The 14,441-nt window shown below is 63.3% G+C and overlaps 1 protein-coding gene and 1 long non-coding RNA gene across 2 annotated transcripts; one reads left to right on the forward strand and one right to left on the reverse strand.

Annotated features, from left to right (window-relative positions):
* Positions 1–1,005: 1,005 nt before the first annotated feature.
* Positions 1,006–11,870, reverse strand: SLC38A3 (solute carrier family 38 member 3). Its single transcript, XM_042838504.1, has 16 exons — positions 11,812–11,870; positions 6,125–6,301; positions 5,195–5,276; positions 4,999–5,114; positions 4,821–4,894; positions 4,652–4,744; positions 4,490–4,571; positions 3,778–3,860; positions 3,651–3,709; positions 3,408–3,575; positions 3,247–3,326; positions 3,082–3,182; positions 2,865–2,989; positions 2,516–2,660; positions 2,331–2,434; positions 1,006–2,134 (listed from the first exon to the last, which is right to left on the reverse strand). Exons 1-16 carry the CDS (start codon positions 11,853–11,855, stop codon positions 2,030–2,032), a joined length of 1,638 nt encoding a protein of 545 aa, XP_042694438.1. The 5' UTR covers positions 11,856–11,870; the 3' UTR covers positions 1,006–2,029.
* LOC122171131 lies at positions 10,276–12,959 on the forward strand. The gene is made up of 2 exons (XR_006171912.1): positions 10,276–10,423; positions 11,905–12,959. It is a non-coding gene; the product is annotated as an uncharacterized LOC122171131 (long non-coding RNA).
* The last annotated feature ends 1,482 nt before the right edge of the window (positions 12,960–14,441 follow it).

The raw sequence follows: 14,441 nt of genomic DNA on the forward strand, positions 1-14,441 counted from the left end.
AGGACCGTGGTGTGACGCAGGCAGATGTGCGGTGCGCCATTGGTGTTCCCCGGGACAGATGTGCACGGGGACACGGTGTGCGCAGGGACACTCGTGCACCGACCGGGTTGTTCCTCGACGCAGGTGTAGCTGGGGCCCCAGTACGCCCAGCACAGGCGTGCATGGAGATGCGAAGGACCCACGACAGACGTGCACGGGCTATGATGTGCCTTAGGACAGGAGGTCGTGGTTTATTCTGGCACAGATGTGCACAGGGCCACGTTCTTTCCACAGGACAGCTGTGTAACAGGCCATGGTGTGAGCAGGGCAGATGTTCGACGGGTCATGGTGTGACCAGGGCAGATGTGCAGTAAGTGGTTTCTTTAGGACAAACATGCATAGTGCCACGTGCCCCAGAACAGATGAGCCCAGGGCACAGGGTGTCCGTGCTGGCTGTGCAATGGGACACGGTGTGATCAAGCTTTCCTGTCCCTGCCCTACCGTAGCTCTTCTTGTCACATCCCATCGAGCCACCACCAGTGTCCCCACTCTGCTTGGAGCACTGGCGCCAGGCTGAGCTCCCCATTGCACCCCATTTCCTAGAGCCATGAATCTGAAACCCACTTTGTTACCATCCTTGCTGGCGGTTTGTCCCCGCTCTCAGCCCCAGCATCGTCCCCAGGCCACCCTGCTACACGGCTGCAGCTCTCGGACCCCCGCGGGACGGGACACTGAACGCTCGCGGGGTGTGGACACGGGGCCTGCCTCGGGAAGGAGACACGGGATACTCTTACGAAGGGGCTCGGGGCACCGGTACTAATTGGGGAGTGGGAGCAGCGCATCGGATCGGTGCCCCGGGGGCACCCGAAAGCGGCCCGCCCCGCTCTCCCTCCCCTCTCCGCTGCCGGCACCGGGCGGCCGTCGGCGGGGACGCAGCGCCGCCGTGTGCCCGCAGAGCCCGGCGCCATCCCCGCGTCCGCGTTGTCCCCGCGGTCCCCCCCAGCCCCGCCCCACACCGGGCACGTCTCACATTTTTATCCTTTATTGTTACTCTGACGGATCTGCTCGGTCGCGCTCCTCCTGCACGGCGCTCATCCCCACATATAACTTAACGGCGCGGCGGGGGGGGGGCCGTGGGACAGCTCGGTGCGGGGACGTCGGGGTGACACGGCGAGAGCCTCCCCGATCCCGCACACGATGCAGACCTCCCGGGAGCCCCCCAACACATTAAAAAAGAACTACTCTTATATACAGTATTTATAAAAAGCGTCCCAGCCTCCACCACCCCCATATAAAAATACGTCTCTTATTTACTTGGCGAGCTCCCGGCCCCCCTCACCGCCTGCTCGCGTCCCCGTGGCCAGGCTCTTGGCATGGCTGGGAGCTGCCCCTGGCATGGACGGACAGACAGGTGGGTGGTGGCAGGACAGCGGGGCCGGGTTGTGCCCATCACCCTGGTGTCGGGGAGCGCGCATCCCACACCCCCTCCATCTCACAGCCCAAGCGGTGCCGCCCCAGGCACCTCCGTGCCCCACACCAGCACCTCTATGGTGCACCCACCCACCCCAGTGCTGGTGGCACACAGCCCTGGCACATCTCACCTTCCCCAAGCTGGTCCCTGGATCGCCAGGTTCCCACCCGCTGGCACCGGGACCAGCCTTCCCCCGGGCACCATGTGCCAGCGGGATGGGGCAGCGGGGAGCTGGCAGTCAGGGGGTGGAGACAGCGGAGCACATGGGGGTGGCACGGGCACTGCTGAGGTGCTGGCCACCAGCCCCGCAGACGCTGCCGTCAGGACTTGGGGCCGGCTGAGGACAAGTGGGTGCCTGTGGGCCACGTTGGCCACGTCCCCTTTGGCCCCCGGTGAGGTAGGGAAGCGCTGGTCTCCCATTGCACAGATGGGGAAACTGAAGCGCGGAGCCAGGAGGGGTGGGCACGGGCTGGGGTCCCCCATGTGTCCCCTCAGGCAAAAGGGCAGGCGGCGAAGGTGGGAGCCCCGTGGGGTCCTGGTGGGGATGGGGGGGGGAGTCAGGGTGGGCAACCAGGGTGGCTAGTGGCTGCCGCCACTCCGGCCCCCTCCTGTGGCCCAATCGGTGATGATGAAGCTGAGGCTCATGATCATGAAGAGCACCCCGAGGAGGGCGAAGCAGGCAGCCTGAGGGAGACAGAGCACAGGGTGGGGGCTGCCCACTGCCCCATGGGGAGCAGGAGGGGCCGCAGTGCCCCCCACTGAGAACCCAGGAGACCCCATCCCTCCCTTGCCCCTGTGCCTTTATCCCCACACCCCCCATTTCACCCCTCAGGAACAGCAGTGCAGTCCCCGCAGCCTGGGGTGGAGGCCTAGGGCTTACCAGGATTTTGGGGGTGGAGCGCAGGGGCTCCTTGTCCTTGGGACTGATGCGGATGTAGAAGATGGCCGGGAAGATGAAGATGAGGCAGGGGGCAGAGGTGGCACCTAAAGCAGGAAGGGATGAGTGGGCAGAGTGAGCCCTGGGGGACAGCTGGGTGACAGGGACGGGGCAGCACTGCCACTCACCAATCAACCCGAAGATGCCGAGGATGGAGGGGGCAAAAATGACCAGGAGGTTGATGAAGGTCAGCAGGATCACGGCGATGGCGACGTGGCGGATCCAGCTGAAGTTCTTGCCTTGGAACAGCATCTGCTGGATAGCACGGCGCACCTGGGGACGGGGACAGGGACATGTCACACACTATCCTCAGAGCCTCCCATCCCTGCAGGGCTATCGGTGCCTCTTAGACCTTCCCATCCCCATCCTGTCCCCAGGACACCGTCCCACTGCTGCCTCAGTTTCCCCTTTCACTGCTTGGAGATGAGCAGAGCTGGCAACAGGGTGACCCATGTGTGCCCCCAAGGGGACACTCACCGGGAAGAGGACGATGGGGACAGTGAGTGTCACAGCTGTCAGCACAGCCACCCGCACGCAGAGGATCAGCACGTCAAAGGGGTCCACCCGGCTGTAGGTGTGCAGCAGCTCTGACTCCACGCGCCCTGTAGCACCAGGGATGTGGGTCAGCACCTGTGCCACCACCTCCCCATGGTTGTCCCCACCGCATCCCCATGCCCCTGTCCCCACAGCTCACCGTAGAACGTGAGGTAGCCAAAGAGGGCGGCCAGGAAGTACATGAGGTACATGACGGTGATGGAGATGTTGGAGATGCACTGCATCTTCTTCTTGGAGGGGCTGCAGGAAATGGGTGTCAGCACGGCCCTCCCACTCGCAGCCCCCCAGCCTCACCACCACTCACTCCTTCAGCTCCGTGTAGATGGGCAGCACCTCAGGGTGACACACGAAGGCGAAGGCCATGATGGGGATGGTGTACGCTGTCTGCAGAACGTGCAAATGAATGCTGGGAACCCATTGCCCGTGCCTCCTGGGAGCCCTCACCTCACGTGGAAAAAAACCTACCTGGGAGTTGAGGGTGAAGAAGCTGGGGGTGCAGGCCCCCACCTCAGTGGGCAGTGGGGCTGCGGGGCCATCCCAGTGCTCGCCGCCCAAAGTGACATTAGTGCCACTGCTGATGTTCCCCCCTTGCTCAGGCAGCGGGCAGGGGATTTGGAATTTCTTGTAGATGACCTGGGGGGGGGATGCTCTGTCAGTGGGGGGCTCTGGGTGCCCCCTCACACAGCGACACCCCCGCCCTGTGCTCACCGAGATGAGGAAAAAGACCATGCAGCTGAGTGAGAAGCCACTGGCGTAGCCCAGGTAGCCTGGGGGGGAGAGAAGAGCAATGGGCACAGCCCCCTGCAGTCCCATGTCCACCCACGCCCCCACTTACCCAGCTGCTTCATCAGGGCCAGAGGCAGGATGATGGTGACAGAGACCAGGATTACCAGGTAGTTCCCATTCAGGTACCAATCCCTGGAAGCAGAGACAAGGGCATGCTCATACCCAATGTAGAGTGGGAGCTTCGGAGGACCCCTGTGCCCTCTGCAGGGCTGGCACCCCTGAAATCCTTGGCCTGGCACTTCTGGTCCCCTGAGCCAGTGTGCCCAGGGATGTAGGCATCCCCTTTAGGCCATGGAGCATCCCTGCACCAGCATCCCTGGGGACATGTGAGATGGCATCTCCAGGCGATTGAGATGGCATCATCTGGTACTGGACCTCTCGGCTATGGGACCCCAAGGCCAGCATCTCTGCACCTCTGAGCAGATGTTCCAGGGAAGGGGCATCTCCTGAAGCTGCAGAGATCTCTGTGTTCACACCCCCAGGGTCCTCTGGTGCCAGCATGCCTGGGATCCCCATGCCAGCACCTCTGGGGCAATGTGCCCTGCAGGAGGAGGAACAGGTGGGCTGATCCCGGCAGGAAGTGAGGGGCAGGGATTGGAAGTTCATCTCGGACTAATCCCGCCTGGGGGCTTATTCAGCACTGACAGTGATCAAAAATAGCAGTGGCTTTAATGCCATTAATCCCTGCCAGAGGCTGCACAGCTGGAGCGGAATCCAGGGCAGGGATGTGATGGGAGGAGGACGGGGTGGGTGACACTCACGTGGTCTTCTCCTCCAGGTTGAGGAAGGTCTGGATGACCAGCGGCACCTCAGACTTGACGATGTACAGGTAGCTGGACATGGCTGCGGGCAGAGGAGGGCAGCGTGGTGGGGGGCTGCCACACGTCCCCACATCTCCTCCACATCCCACACCTTGTTCTCACCTCCGATGTTCTGCAGAGTGATGGCGATGGCCGCAGCCAGCTTGCCTGGTGTGCCGAAGGCTCGGAAACCTAACTGCTCATAGGCACGGATGCCTGTGGGATGGGGACACAGGGGTGAGGGCTGGGAGGTGAGACGGGGGTGTCAGGGCAGGGGGGGCATTGCACTCACCCACGATGCCTGAGGATTTCAACAGCAGGTGGATGGAGTAGCTGGATAGCAGAGCCACGGCCGTCAGCAGGAAGCTGCGAGGGGACAGCGCTGTCACCAGCCGCTCCTCGGGCACCTCGGCACCCGGGGGACGTCAGTCCCCATGTCACCATGAGCCCCATGTCTTGGCAGCACTCACAGGAAGAGGATGATGCCAGTGTTGGCCATGGCGTAGGCCAGCCCCAGGATGCCACTGCCCATGATGGCATTGCTCAGGTTGAAGACAGACATCCCGAACGACGTCTTGCCTTCGAACTGTGTGACAAAGAGGGGAAGGTGACAAAAGGAGGAGATGCTGCCAGGGGGCAGCCAGGGGGTCCTGCACTGCCACTCACATCAGTGAAGTGCGTCTGCTTCTTCTCAGTGCCATGGGGCAGGAACTCTTCCATCTCTGCACCACACTGGTTCTCATCAAACCTGGGTGCACAGGGAGGAGCAGGGCAGCTGGACTGAGTGGAGCTGGGCTGGATGCAGCCCTCCCAGCAGCACCCCACAGCACCCAGCTCCCCAGGGCACCCCAAGCACCCTCAGCCCCAAGAGCAGTTCTCCAATTTTCTCAATGCCCCAAGCCCCATCAGCACCCTGAGAACCCCATGTGTGCCCCAAGCCCCTGAGCATGCTGAGCATTCTAAGTGCCACGAGCAAGCCCAGCATCCCAAGATCCCAGAGATTCCCAAGTCTCTCCAGGTGCTCTGAGCACCCCAGGACTTCCAAGCTTTCAAAGTGCCTTGTATCTCCCCAAGCACTGCAATCACCCCAAGCGTCCCAAGAACCCTGAGTGTCATGAGCACCCCAAGTACCCCCACGTGCTCCAAGTGCCCCAAGCAGCCTGAGTGCTCCAAGGAGCCCAAGTGTCCCAAGTGCCTAAAGAACCTCAAGCCCCCTGAGCATCCCACGTGCTCCAAGAACCCTGAGCGTTCTGAGCTCTCAAGCACCCTGAGTATCCCCAAGCATCCTGAGTGTCCCAAGTGCCCCCAAGCACCCTGAGTGCCCCCAAGCACCCTGAATGCCCCCAAGCACCCTGAGTATCCCAAGCACCTGACGCACCACAAGAACCCGTGCCCCAGGTTCTCCAAGTGCCTCAAGCATTCCAAGTGACCCAAGCACCCCAAGTGTCCCATGTGTCCCAAGCATCCCGAGAACCGTGAGCACCCCAAGCGTCCCAAGCCCGCTGACCCCAGAGCCCCCAGTCCCAAGCAGAGGACTGGCTGACCAGCCTGATGCCCAGCCCCAGCTGAAGAAGGCGCTTGTCCCTAAGCCTCTACCTGTCACCAGGCAGCGAGGGGATGGTGGTGGTGCCAAGTGCAGCCGCGTGCTTCCCGTTGGGCACCAGCTCCACCATCTCAGCCTGGACGGGCAGCTCCGGGCCCTCCATGGCAGGCTCAGGGCTCCTCGTGGCGTGGCGAGGCGTGGGGTCCGGCTCCGGGTGGGAGCTGCAGGGCCTGGCAGAGGGGTCCTCGTCAGCAGGGCAGCACTGGGAACAGCGGGGATGGGACCCCCGTGCGTCCCCTGTGAGCTTTCAGCCTCCTGCAGCACCTTGCCTCCCAGCACCGGCGTGTGGGATGGGGCAGAGAGCCCAGGGACCCCCGTGTGAAGCCCTGGTGCTGCCGGGCGCTGCGGCAGGGGCTCAGGGGCACGTCAGGGCTGGCACCGATGGAGCAGGAAAGTGCAAGGCTGTGAGACGAGTCCTTGGCAGGGGATGGCGGCCGGGCTGCCGAGCGGGGACGCCTTGGCAAGCGGCACAAAGCCGCCTCTGTGCGCGCCCAGCCCTCCCCGCCCCGCTGGGAAACAGCACAGGGCTGCTTTCTGGGGCAGGCTCGTAGTCGGGCCACGGCCCCACTGCCCCCCGCTGTCCCCTGCCACCTTCTGTGTCCCTGCCACCCTGTGATGGGAGTCCTCCCCACCCACGGGTTCACATGCCAGATCCCCATCATGGGGATAGACAGTCAGCTGCCTTCAGGGTGGGATGCAGGATGATCCCCAGCCCCAGGAGGATGCAGCCTCCCCATCACCCCACTGATGTAGGTCCCCATGAGGATTGGGGGCTGCACCCATCCTTTAGCTCTTGGTCCAGCACTTGGGGTTGAGCAGCAGTACTGGGTACCGCCTGGCTCTGTGTGTGGCTCTGCCCAGTACTGAGACCCCAGGTTGGGGGGTCACAGGGGACAGCAGCCCCCAGGCACACCTGGGAAGGGCTGCAGCACCCCTAACCCTGTGAGTCACATCACCGCTCTGTCCCAATCACCTGGGGACCAAGGGTCACTCCAGGCCACACACAGCCCAGCAGCATCCAGTAGCACCAGGGGGTGACGGGGCTGAGCCACAGGTGGGATGTGGCACCGAGCCACCCCTCTGCATGGCACTTATCCAGGTGGGGAAACTGAGGCACAGCAGGGCCCCAGGACAGCAAGGCCGAGCCGCGTGGTGGAAGAGATGGAACCGCAGGCGGCTGCTGGGTGATGATTTATCCCCTCCACTGGGCCTCAGCTTGGGCTGCATCCAGGCACGGACGGGGCTGCCAGCACGTCCCAGCGCTGCCGTTAGCTCTGCGCCTTCCCACCGCTGCCGGCACATCCCTCGCCCGGCCCCCCATATCCATCTACAGTGCCAGTGCCAAGCTGTGAGGTGCCCGTGCCCCCCGCTGCAGCCCCCTCCTCCTCCTCCTGGTTATGGCTACGTCCGGGGGCTGCCAGCCTCCCCCAGCACACCCGGCCCCATTTGTCATGCTGTGAGCGTCGCCCCCGGCTTCCTCCCGCCGGCAGCGCTGGCACAGCCCTGCGGCACTCACTGCCACCTCTGCGCCTGCTGGCCTTTGGTCTCTGCTGGTGGCACTGGGGAAGGGGCGAGGGACCGGTGACGCATGGGTCGTGCCCCCCGCAGACGCTGTTTGCTTTGTGATAAGGTTCTGTAGAACAGCAAATAGATGGTGTGGCAGCGGCCCTCAGCCTGGGGCCTCGCAGGGCTGCCCACAGCGGGGCGGTGGGCACCCTGTGGGCACCAACACCGCCCGGGGACAGGGGGCTGCAGGGAAGCAGTGCCCACAGGGATGCCTTTCGCTGTGCCATCAGGTCCCGTGGGCTCAGCCATCACTTGTCACCACACCGAGCTCAATGACGCCACGTCCGCCCCTGTCTCAGTGCCACTTCATGCGCAGGGGCCAAAGCTCAGGGACATCCTGAGCCCCAAAGCTCTGCAGTGCCCAGACCCCAACCCGCTAATCCACTGCACCAGGGTGGGGGACGCAGCACTCCAGTGGTGTAATCCGGATTTAGCGCCAAGCAGCAGCAGCTGCTGCCCCACAGTGCTGGCAGCCCAGCACTGGGATGGAGGCTGCACACCCCCCCCCCCCCGTGCCCACGGGCTCCTGTGCTGCTCGGGTGTCAGCACGGTGCTCTCATGTTCCCAGCTCAGTGTGACGGCAGCAGCACCTCGGAGGCACAGCAGCACAATGATGGCATGGCTGCTGGCATGGCCTGGGGTCCCTGTGCCAGCCTCACGCCACCGCCGGCCACCCTCCCCCAGCCCAGCACAACACAGACCTGTGTTTTTCTCCTGACCTGGCTTCCTAAATTTAGCACCCTGCCCTGCTCTTAGCTACGTGCCGCGCTCCCACCTCCCAACACAGCACGGCCTCACCCAGCACTGTGGGCTGCATCAGGATGGGCGCAGCAAGCACAGCCACCCCTCATTCTCCTGGGATGAGGCCCTCTATGGGCACCATATGGAGACCCTCAGGAGATAGGAGACCACCATGAGGTAGCTCCCCCCCCCCACAGTCTAGTGATGGACATGCTGGGGTTGGGGATGCGATGGGGACAGAGGGGACATCCAGCAGCACCATGGAGTCCAGCTCAGGCACTCAGCCGAAGGGCGGGGGGGACAGCACACCACGCTAGTGGCCAGCAGCACGTCAGCCAAGGTACACCTCCTGCAGCCCCAGGCCTGGCCGTGACCCAACTGTCATCACTGTGGCCCCATGGCCATGCGGGACAGGGAGAGGATCCCCAGGACAGAATGTTCTCTGAATGTCCTGACACCGTGGCCATGGGCAGCCCCATCATGCTGGCAGCCATGGTCCCCTCTGAGCCAGCCAAGCCCCTTTGCCACACATACGCTCTCCAAAGCAGTGGTGCTCGCCTCGTTACTGGGATGAGCACAGCACTTTTCCAGTGGTGGACATGCCAGGGTTGGAGACGTGATGGGGACAGTGGTGGCACCACGAGCAGAGGGTGGCACAGTTGGCATGTCCTCCCCTGAAGGGCTATGGGGAAACTGAGGCACAGAACAAAGGTGCCAAGCACGTGGCAGAGATTAAACACGCAGACTGCCTGAAACCACAATTTGAGCTTTTCCATCACACCTAGGAAGGATGACACCTCTCAGTGTCCTAACACACACCTTCATGGGGTACCACCAAGTATCCAGCACCCAAAAACACGCACCACCATCCACCAGGGTCACAGCTGTCCTCAGCCCTGCGTCAGCAACCCTGTGGTGCTGCGGATGCGGGGGTGGCCGGGACCCCGTGGCGAGAAAACAGAGGGCAGGGGCCTCTGTTTTCTCAGTCCGAGGAGCCCGTGGGATCCCAGTCCTCCCCCCGGTTCCCCTGCGCCAAGGAAAACAGCCTCGGCCGGGGCCCGTTTGTTTGCCGTGGCCACGGCCCCAGTGCGAATGCAGCTGCAGCGCAGCCGGGCGCTGCGGGACCTTTGCACCTGAGCCGGGCTCCCCGCGGCGGCAGCACCCCGATGCCACCCCCGAGCATCCACACCGCTCCCCATCCGCCGCTGGGGGGGCGCGGCGGGCAGCTGGACACCGTCTCTGCAGCGACAGCCCGTGCGCCGTCAGATGCGACCGCCGAGCTCGGGCACCATCCGGTTGCCTATGGAAAATTCCCGTCTCCTCCTCCGCGTGGGCACGGCAGTCCCGCAGCCCCGGGGCCGCCCCGTGTGCCCGCAGATGGGAGCCCGACGGCGGTGCCTCTCTTTCCCCAGGAGCTCTCCTGCCATCCCGCAGACACACGGAGCGCTGCAGACGTCACGGCCGCGCTGTGCTCTGCCCTAAAAATACCCGCACGGCGCACACGGCCCCACCGCGTGGGAGCCCCTGACACCCGATGCGACCGCCGCGCTTTCCAGCACTTACACACACACACATCGCTGGCACGGCTGATTAAAAATTAAAGTGGAAAATAAAAGAAAGAAAAAAAAAAAAGAAGGGAAAAAAATAGGGAGGGGAGTGCGAGGGGTTGCAGCAGAGCAAAGAGGGCTGAGAAACGCGAGGGGCGGCGGGGCTCCCCCGAGGGCTGCAGCTCTGCCTCTTTACGAGCATTCGCAGGATTTTTTTATACGTTGTGGGAGGGTTTCAGCAGCTGGAGAGGGAAGAGGAAGGCAAAGCAAAGCAAACAGCCCCTGCGCTGCTCCGGCTGTGCCACCTGCGAGCGACTGCGCTGTGGGGCAGCGTGCCGTGGGGCAGCGCGCCGGGGGGAGGCGGCCAGCGGCTCCTTCCTTCTGCAGCATTCCCGGCTCGGGGCTCCGGAGGAACTTTTGGAGTTAGGGGAGGAGGAGGTGAGCGGCGCGGAGGTGGCACGGCGAGGGGACTCCGGGGGGGGCCCGGAGAAGGGGGGGACCTATTGCAGCCTTCGCTCCCAGCACGGGACAGGGGGAAAGCGGGGACAGCGCGGGGATGTGAGTCCCGCCGGACCTACCTGCCCGTCCCCTCGGCGCTGCCTCGCTGCCAGCCCCAGCTGCGTGCCGAGCCTCCGGCAGATTACCGAGTCTCCTCCGGCCCTAATCCCGACAGAGCGGGGATTAAACGGGAGCCCAGGCCCGCCCCTCGTGCCACGGCTCCCAATCTCCGCGCAGCGTCAACGCGGACCTACGGGGAGGCCGGTGGCGAGGGGGAGGCGCACGCAGCACACGGCCCCGCTGCCACCGGGCACGGCCACCGCGGCTACCCCACCCCGAGGGCTGGGAACGGGCGGGCACCGGAGAGGGGCGGGGGGGCATAAATGCGGATGCCTCCAGAACGGGGGGAAAAGAGGGGGGAGGGACAGTGCGGTGCCCCCGGAACCCCTCCAGGCTCCCCTGCTTGTGCTGAGAGCACCTTTTACCGATGAAATGTTGGGGTTTGTCCCCTCAAAAAGAGCCGCTAACGAGGACATCTCTGCTCTGAGGGCATCCCGAGGAGCCTGGGGCTGCTGTTTCCCTTAGTGTGGGTCCCAGGCACTGCACGGGGCTCAAAGCCCTGCTTGCTGGCACTGCACCCCGCTGGTGGCCATGGGGTTTTGCTCAGGGGGAGATCTGCACTGCAGCGTTGGGGCTCCATGGGTGGCAGTCCCTGTGCCATCGCACCCAGCGGCCTGCCTGCTTCGGGGGGTTCTTCCTTACACACCTCTCAGGCTGCAGCACCACCAACCAACAAGGCACCTCGCCTGCCCCAAGGCCTGCCCCACACGGCCCTAAGGGGCTGCAGTTAGGTCCCATACATCTCTCCTATGAAGCAGATCGGCGGCCCCAGCGAGCATCGCGCTCGCACACGTCCCGCTCCCCAGCACCCGAGGGCGGCACTGGGGTGGGTGCTGCGCATCACGTGAGCACCCGCGGCCGTTCCTGCCCCCCATGTGCCCGTTGCCACCGCTCTCATTCGGTCGGAGACATCCATTAACTAATTTCTAATAACAGCATCATGCGTAAGTGCTGAACCAGCGCTGGCTGGCGTGCTGGAGCGAAGCGGCCAGGTTCGGCGCGGGGGGGTCAGGACAACCAGAGCTTCTGTGCTCCATCCGTTTAACCCTCCCCGCCCCAGCGAGGGCGGGCACCCAGCAGCCACGTGGCACCGTGCCTCGTACGGGGCTGTAAACACAGCAGGAGCTGCCGCCCTGAGCGCAAACACAGCCACGGGCTGAGCCTGGTGGGGATGGGATGGGGACAGGGCTCAGACCCCCGTGACTTACAGATATGGCTGGTGGTCTTCAGCCCCACAGCCCTGCGGTGTCATCCCTTCCCTTACGCCCCGTCATGCCGTGCTTCTGCTCCTCTCCTTCCAGATGAACTCGAGCCATGCCCAGCCGGGCTCTGCAGGAAATTGGAGCAGTGAGAAGGGAGAAAAGTCGCCGAGCCTTGGGACTGGAGCACACAGAACCGTAATCATAGAATCATAGAATCATAGAATCATAGGATCACAGCATGGTTGGGCTGGGAAGAACCTGACAGCCCCCAGGCCCATCCCTGCCATGGTCTGGCTGTCCCCCAGCTCAGGCTGCCCAGGACCCTTCCATGGCCTGGGGCACCTCCAGGGATGGCACCCACAGCTCTTGGCAGCACTGCCAGCGCCTCACCACCCTCTGAATTTACTTCTAACATCTCACCTAGATCTCCACCTTTTAGTACAAAGCCATTCCTCCTTTTTCTATCCGACTATGCCCTTGTAAATATTCCCTTTCCGTAGAGGACAAGGGCTTTCCTTTAGCCCTTTTAGGTACTGGAAGAGCTGCTGTAAGGTCTCTGCAGAGCCTCCCCTGGGCTGAGAATCACTGAACAGACTCAGAAGCACAGAACCACCCCATTACCTGCACTCTGCCCCCTCTATCTGCCCTCACCAGTGCTGCCCTATGCCCAACTCCCAGGCGGCCTCAGCCTCGTGCTCTGTGTCACTGCGCACAAGCCCACGCATGGGATCAGTGGCCCCGAGATCCAGCCCTGCCTGGTGCTGGATGAGGGCGGCCAGGACAGGGGCTGGGGCAGCTGCAAGCATCCTCAGCCATGAAGGACGGGCACTGGGCGCCGGGGGCTGGATGGGGTCATGCTCTGCTTCCTGCCATCCGACCTTCCTGCAGCTGAGATGGTGGTGGTGGGAGCACACAGCTGAGGAAACAGCTTCACCTGCAGCCCCGTGGCTCCTCTGAAGCACAAAGCCTCGGACATCTCTCTTGCTGGGGACAAGGCAGCGGGTGCCTCCGGTCCCAGTGCCAGGTGTCACCGCCCGCCCTGCTGGTGGGACCGGCACAGCTCTCCTCCATGCACACGCTGTCCTGCAGCCGGGCACAACAACAACAAGGAATAATTGGTTAATGCGATTTCAAAACATGATTTGCAATTATAACTCGCCAGAGAGCATTCAATGGCCCCACACACCGGGAGAGTGTTTTTCTCCTTCATTTCTTCCTGGAAACTCTAACCCAATTAACTTTACAGAAGCCAGGAGCAAAACACAGCTCCGCAGATCTGATGGGGTGGGTTTATCACCACACTCAATCACAGCCTCCCAAGAGTGTCCTGCAGCGTTGGTGATGAGGGATGTGGGGATGGGGGACGGGGCACAGCCCACTCCTGGCTGCCATGTGCCAGCTCTGCTCGGACGCCCCGCGTCCCACCGAGGGGATGAGCAATGCTCGGCTTGGCAGCGTTCCTCCTGCACTCAACACTGCCTCTCAGCTCCAGCCCCAGCCCAGGCAGCAGTGTCACTGCTGCCCCACAGTCCCGTGGGGCTGGGCATCCTCACATCCCTGTGTCCTGGCCCACACGCAGGCCCCCGTTCCTGAGCTCCCTGCCAGGTTTGCCCTTCACAGCTGCTGATCATCATTGCTGAACAACAACCTAATGATGTTCCCAAACTGCTCGCTGCCAAACTGCTCCCACCAGTGTCTCCTGTTTCCAGGCCCCGCTGCCCTTCCTGTCCCCATAACCCCAAGCCCTGGCACTGCTGCTTTTCCCTCGAGTAGATTGAGAGGCCACAGGTGCCGCTGCCACCCTGCACGTGTCCCTAAACGTGCCTGGGCCAGGCATGGGGCGAGGCCTTGGGGGCACCAGCTCTCAGACAAGCCTCGCTGGGCATGGGGTTAATGTTTAGCAGGGTAGGAGGGGGGCCTACATGGGGCGGAAGGGATGTGTGGGGTAGCTGTGGGGCGCACACAGTGCTGGCCCCCCAGCACAATCCCCAGCATGCAGCCATGCAGAGCAGCACGGAGCTGGGCCGCCCCAGGGAGCAGCACTGGCAGCAAGGAGCTGCAGATGGCCAGGGAGCTGGAGACAGGGAGGAGTGGGGGCATGGGGAGTCCCAGCTGGGCACCAGCACTGCCTTTCTTGGGTGCTGCCCAAGACACCGTGCGTGACAGCGGTGTCCCCATCATCCTCACCCTGCCCCGTTACCCATCCCTTCCTCTGCATCCCCCTCCTCCCCTCCACTTTTCCCCTTTCTCCTCAATCTCTTCCACTCCATCTCGTCCTCCTCCCCTTTCCCCCTTCATCCTCTCCTCCTCCTCTACCCCCTTCCCTTCCCTCCACTCCTCTCCCAATCCTTCCCAAACCCTTCCTTCTCTTCCTCTCCTTCCCTTTTCCTCAACCCCTTCCTCCTCCTATCCTCCTCCTCCTCTTTCCCCCTTTCTCTCCAACCCCTTCCCCTCATCCTTCTCCTCCTCCCCTTTTCTCCTTTCCCCACTCCCTCCTCTTTTTTCCCCCTTCCTCCCTTCCCTTTCCTCCCCTCTCCCTCTTTTTCCCCTTCCCTTTCCTCCTCTCTTCCTCCTCCCCTTCTCCTCGTTCTCCCCATCTTCCCCAACTCCTTCCTGCTCCCTCCCCCCCCCCCCCC

This window comes from Centrocercus urophasianus, unplaced genomic scaffold (genome assembly GCF_019232065.1).
Source record: "Centrocercus urophasianus isolate 14NV4802_14NV808 unplaced genomic scaffold, USGS_Curo_1.0 seq_815, whole genome shotgun sequence".
Taxonomy (NCBI): domain Eukaryota; kingdom Metazoa; phylum Chordata; class Aves; order Galliformes; family Phasianidae; genus Centrocercus; species Centrocercus urophasianus.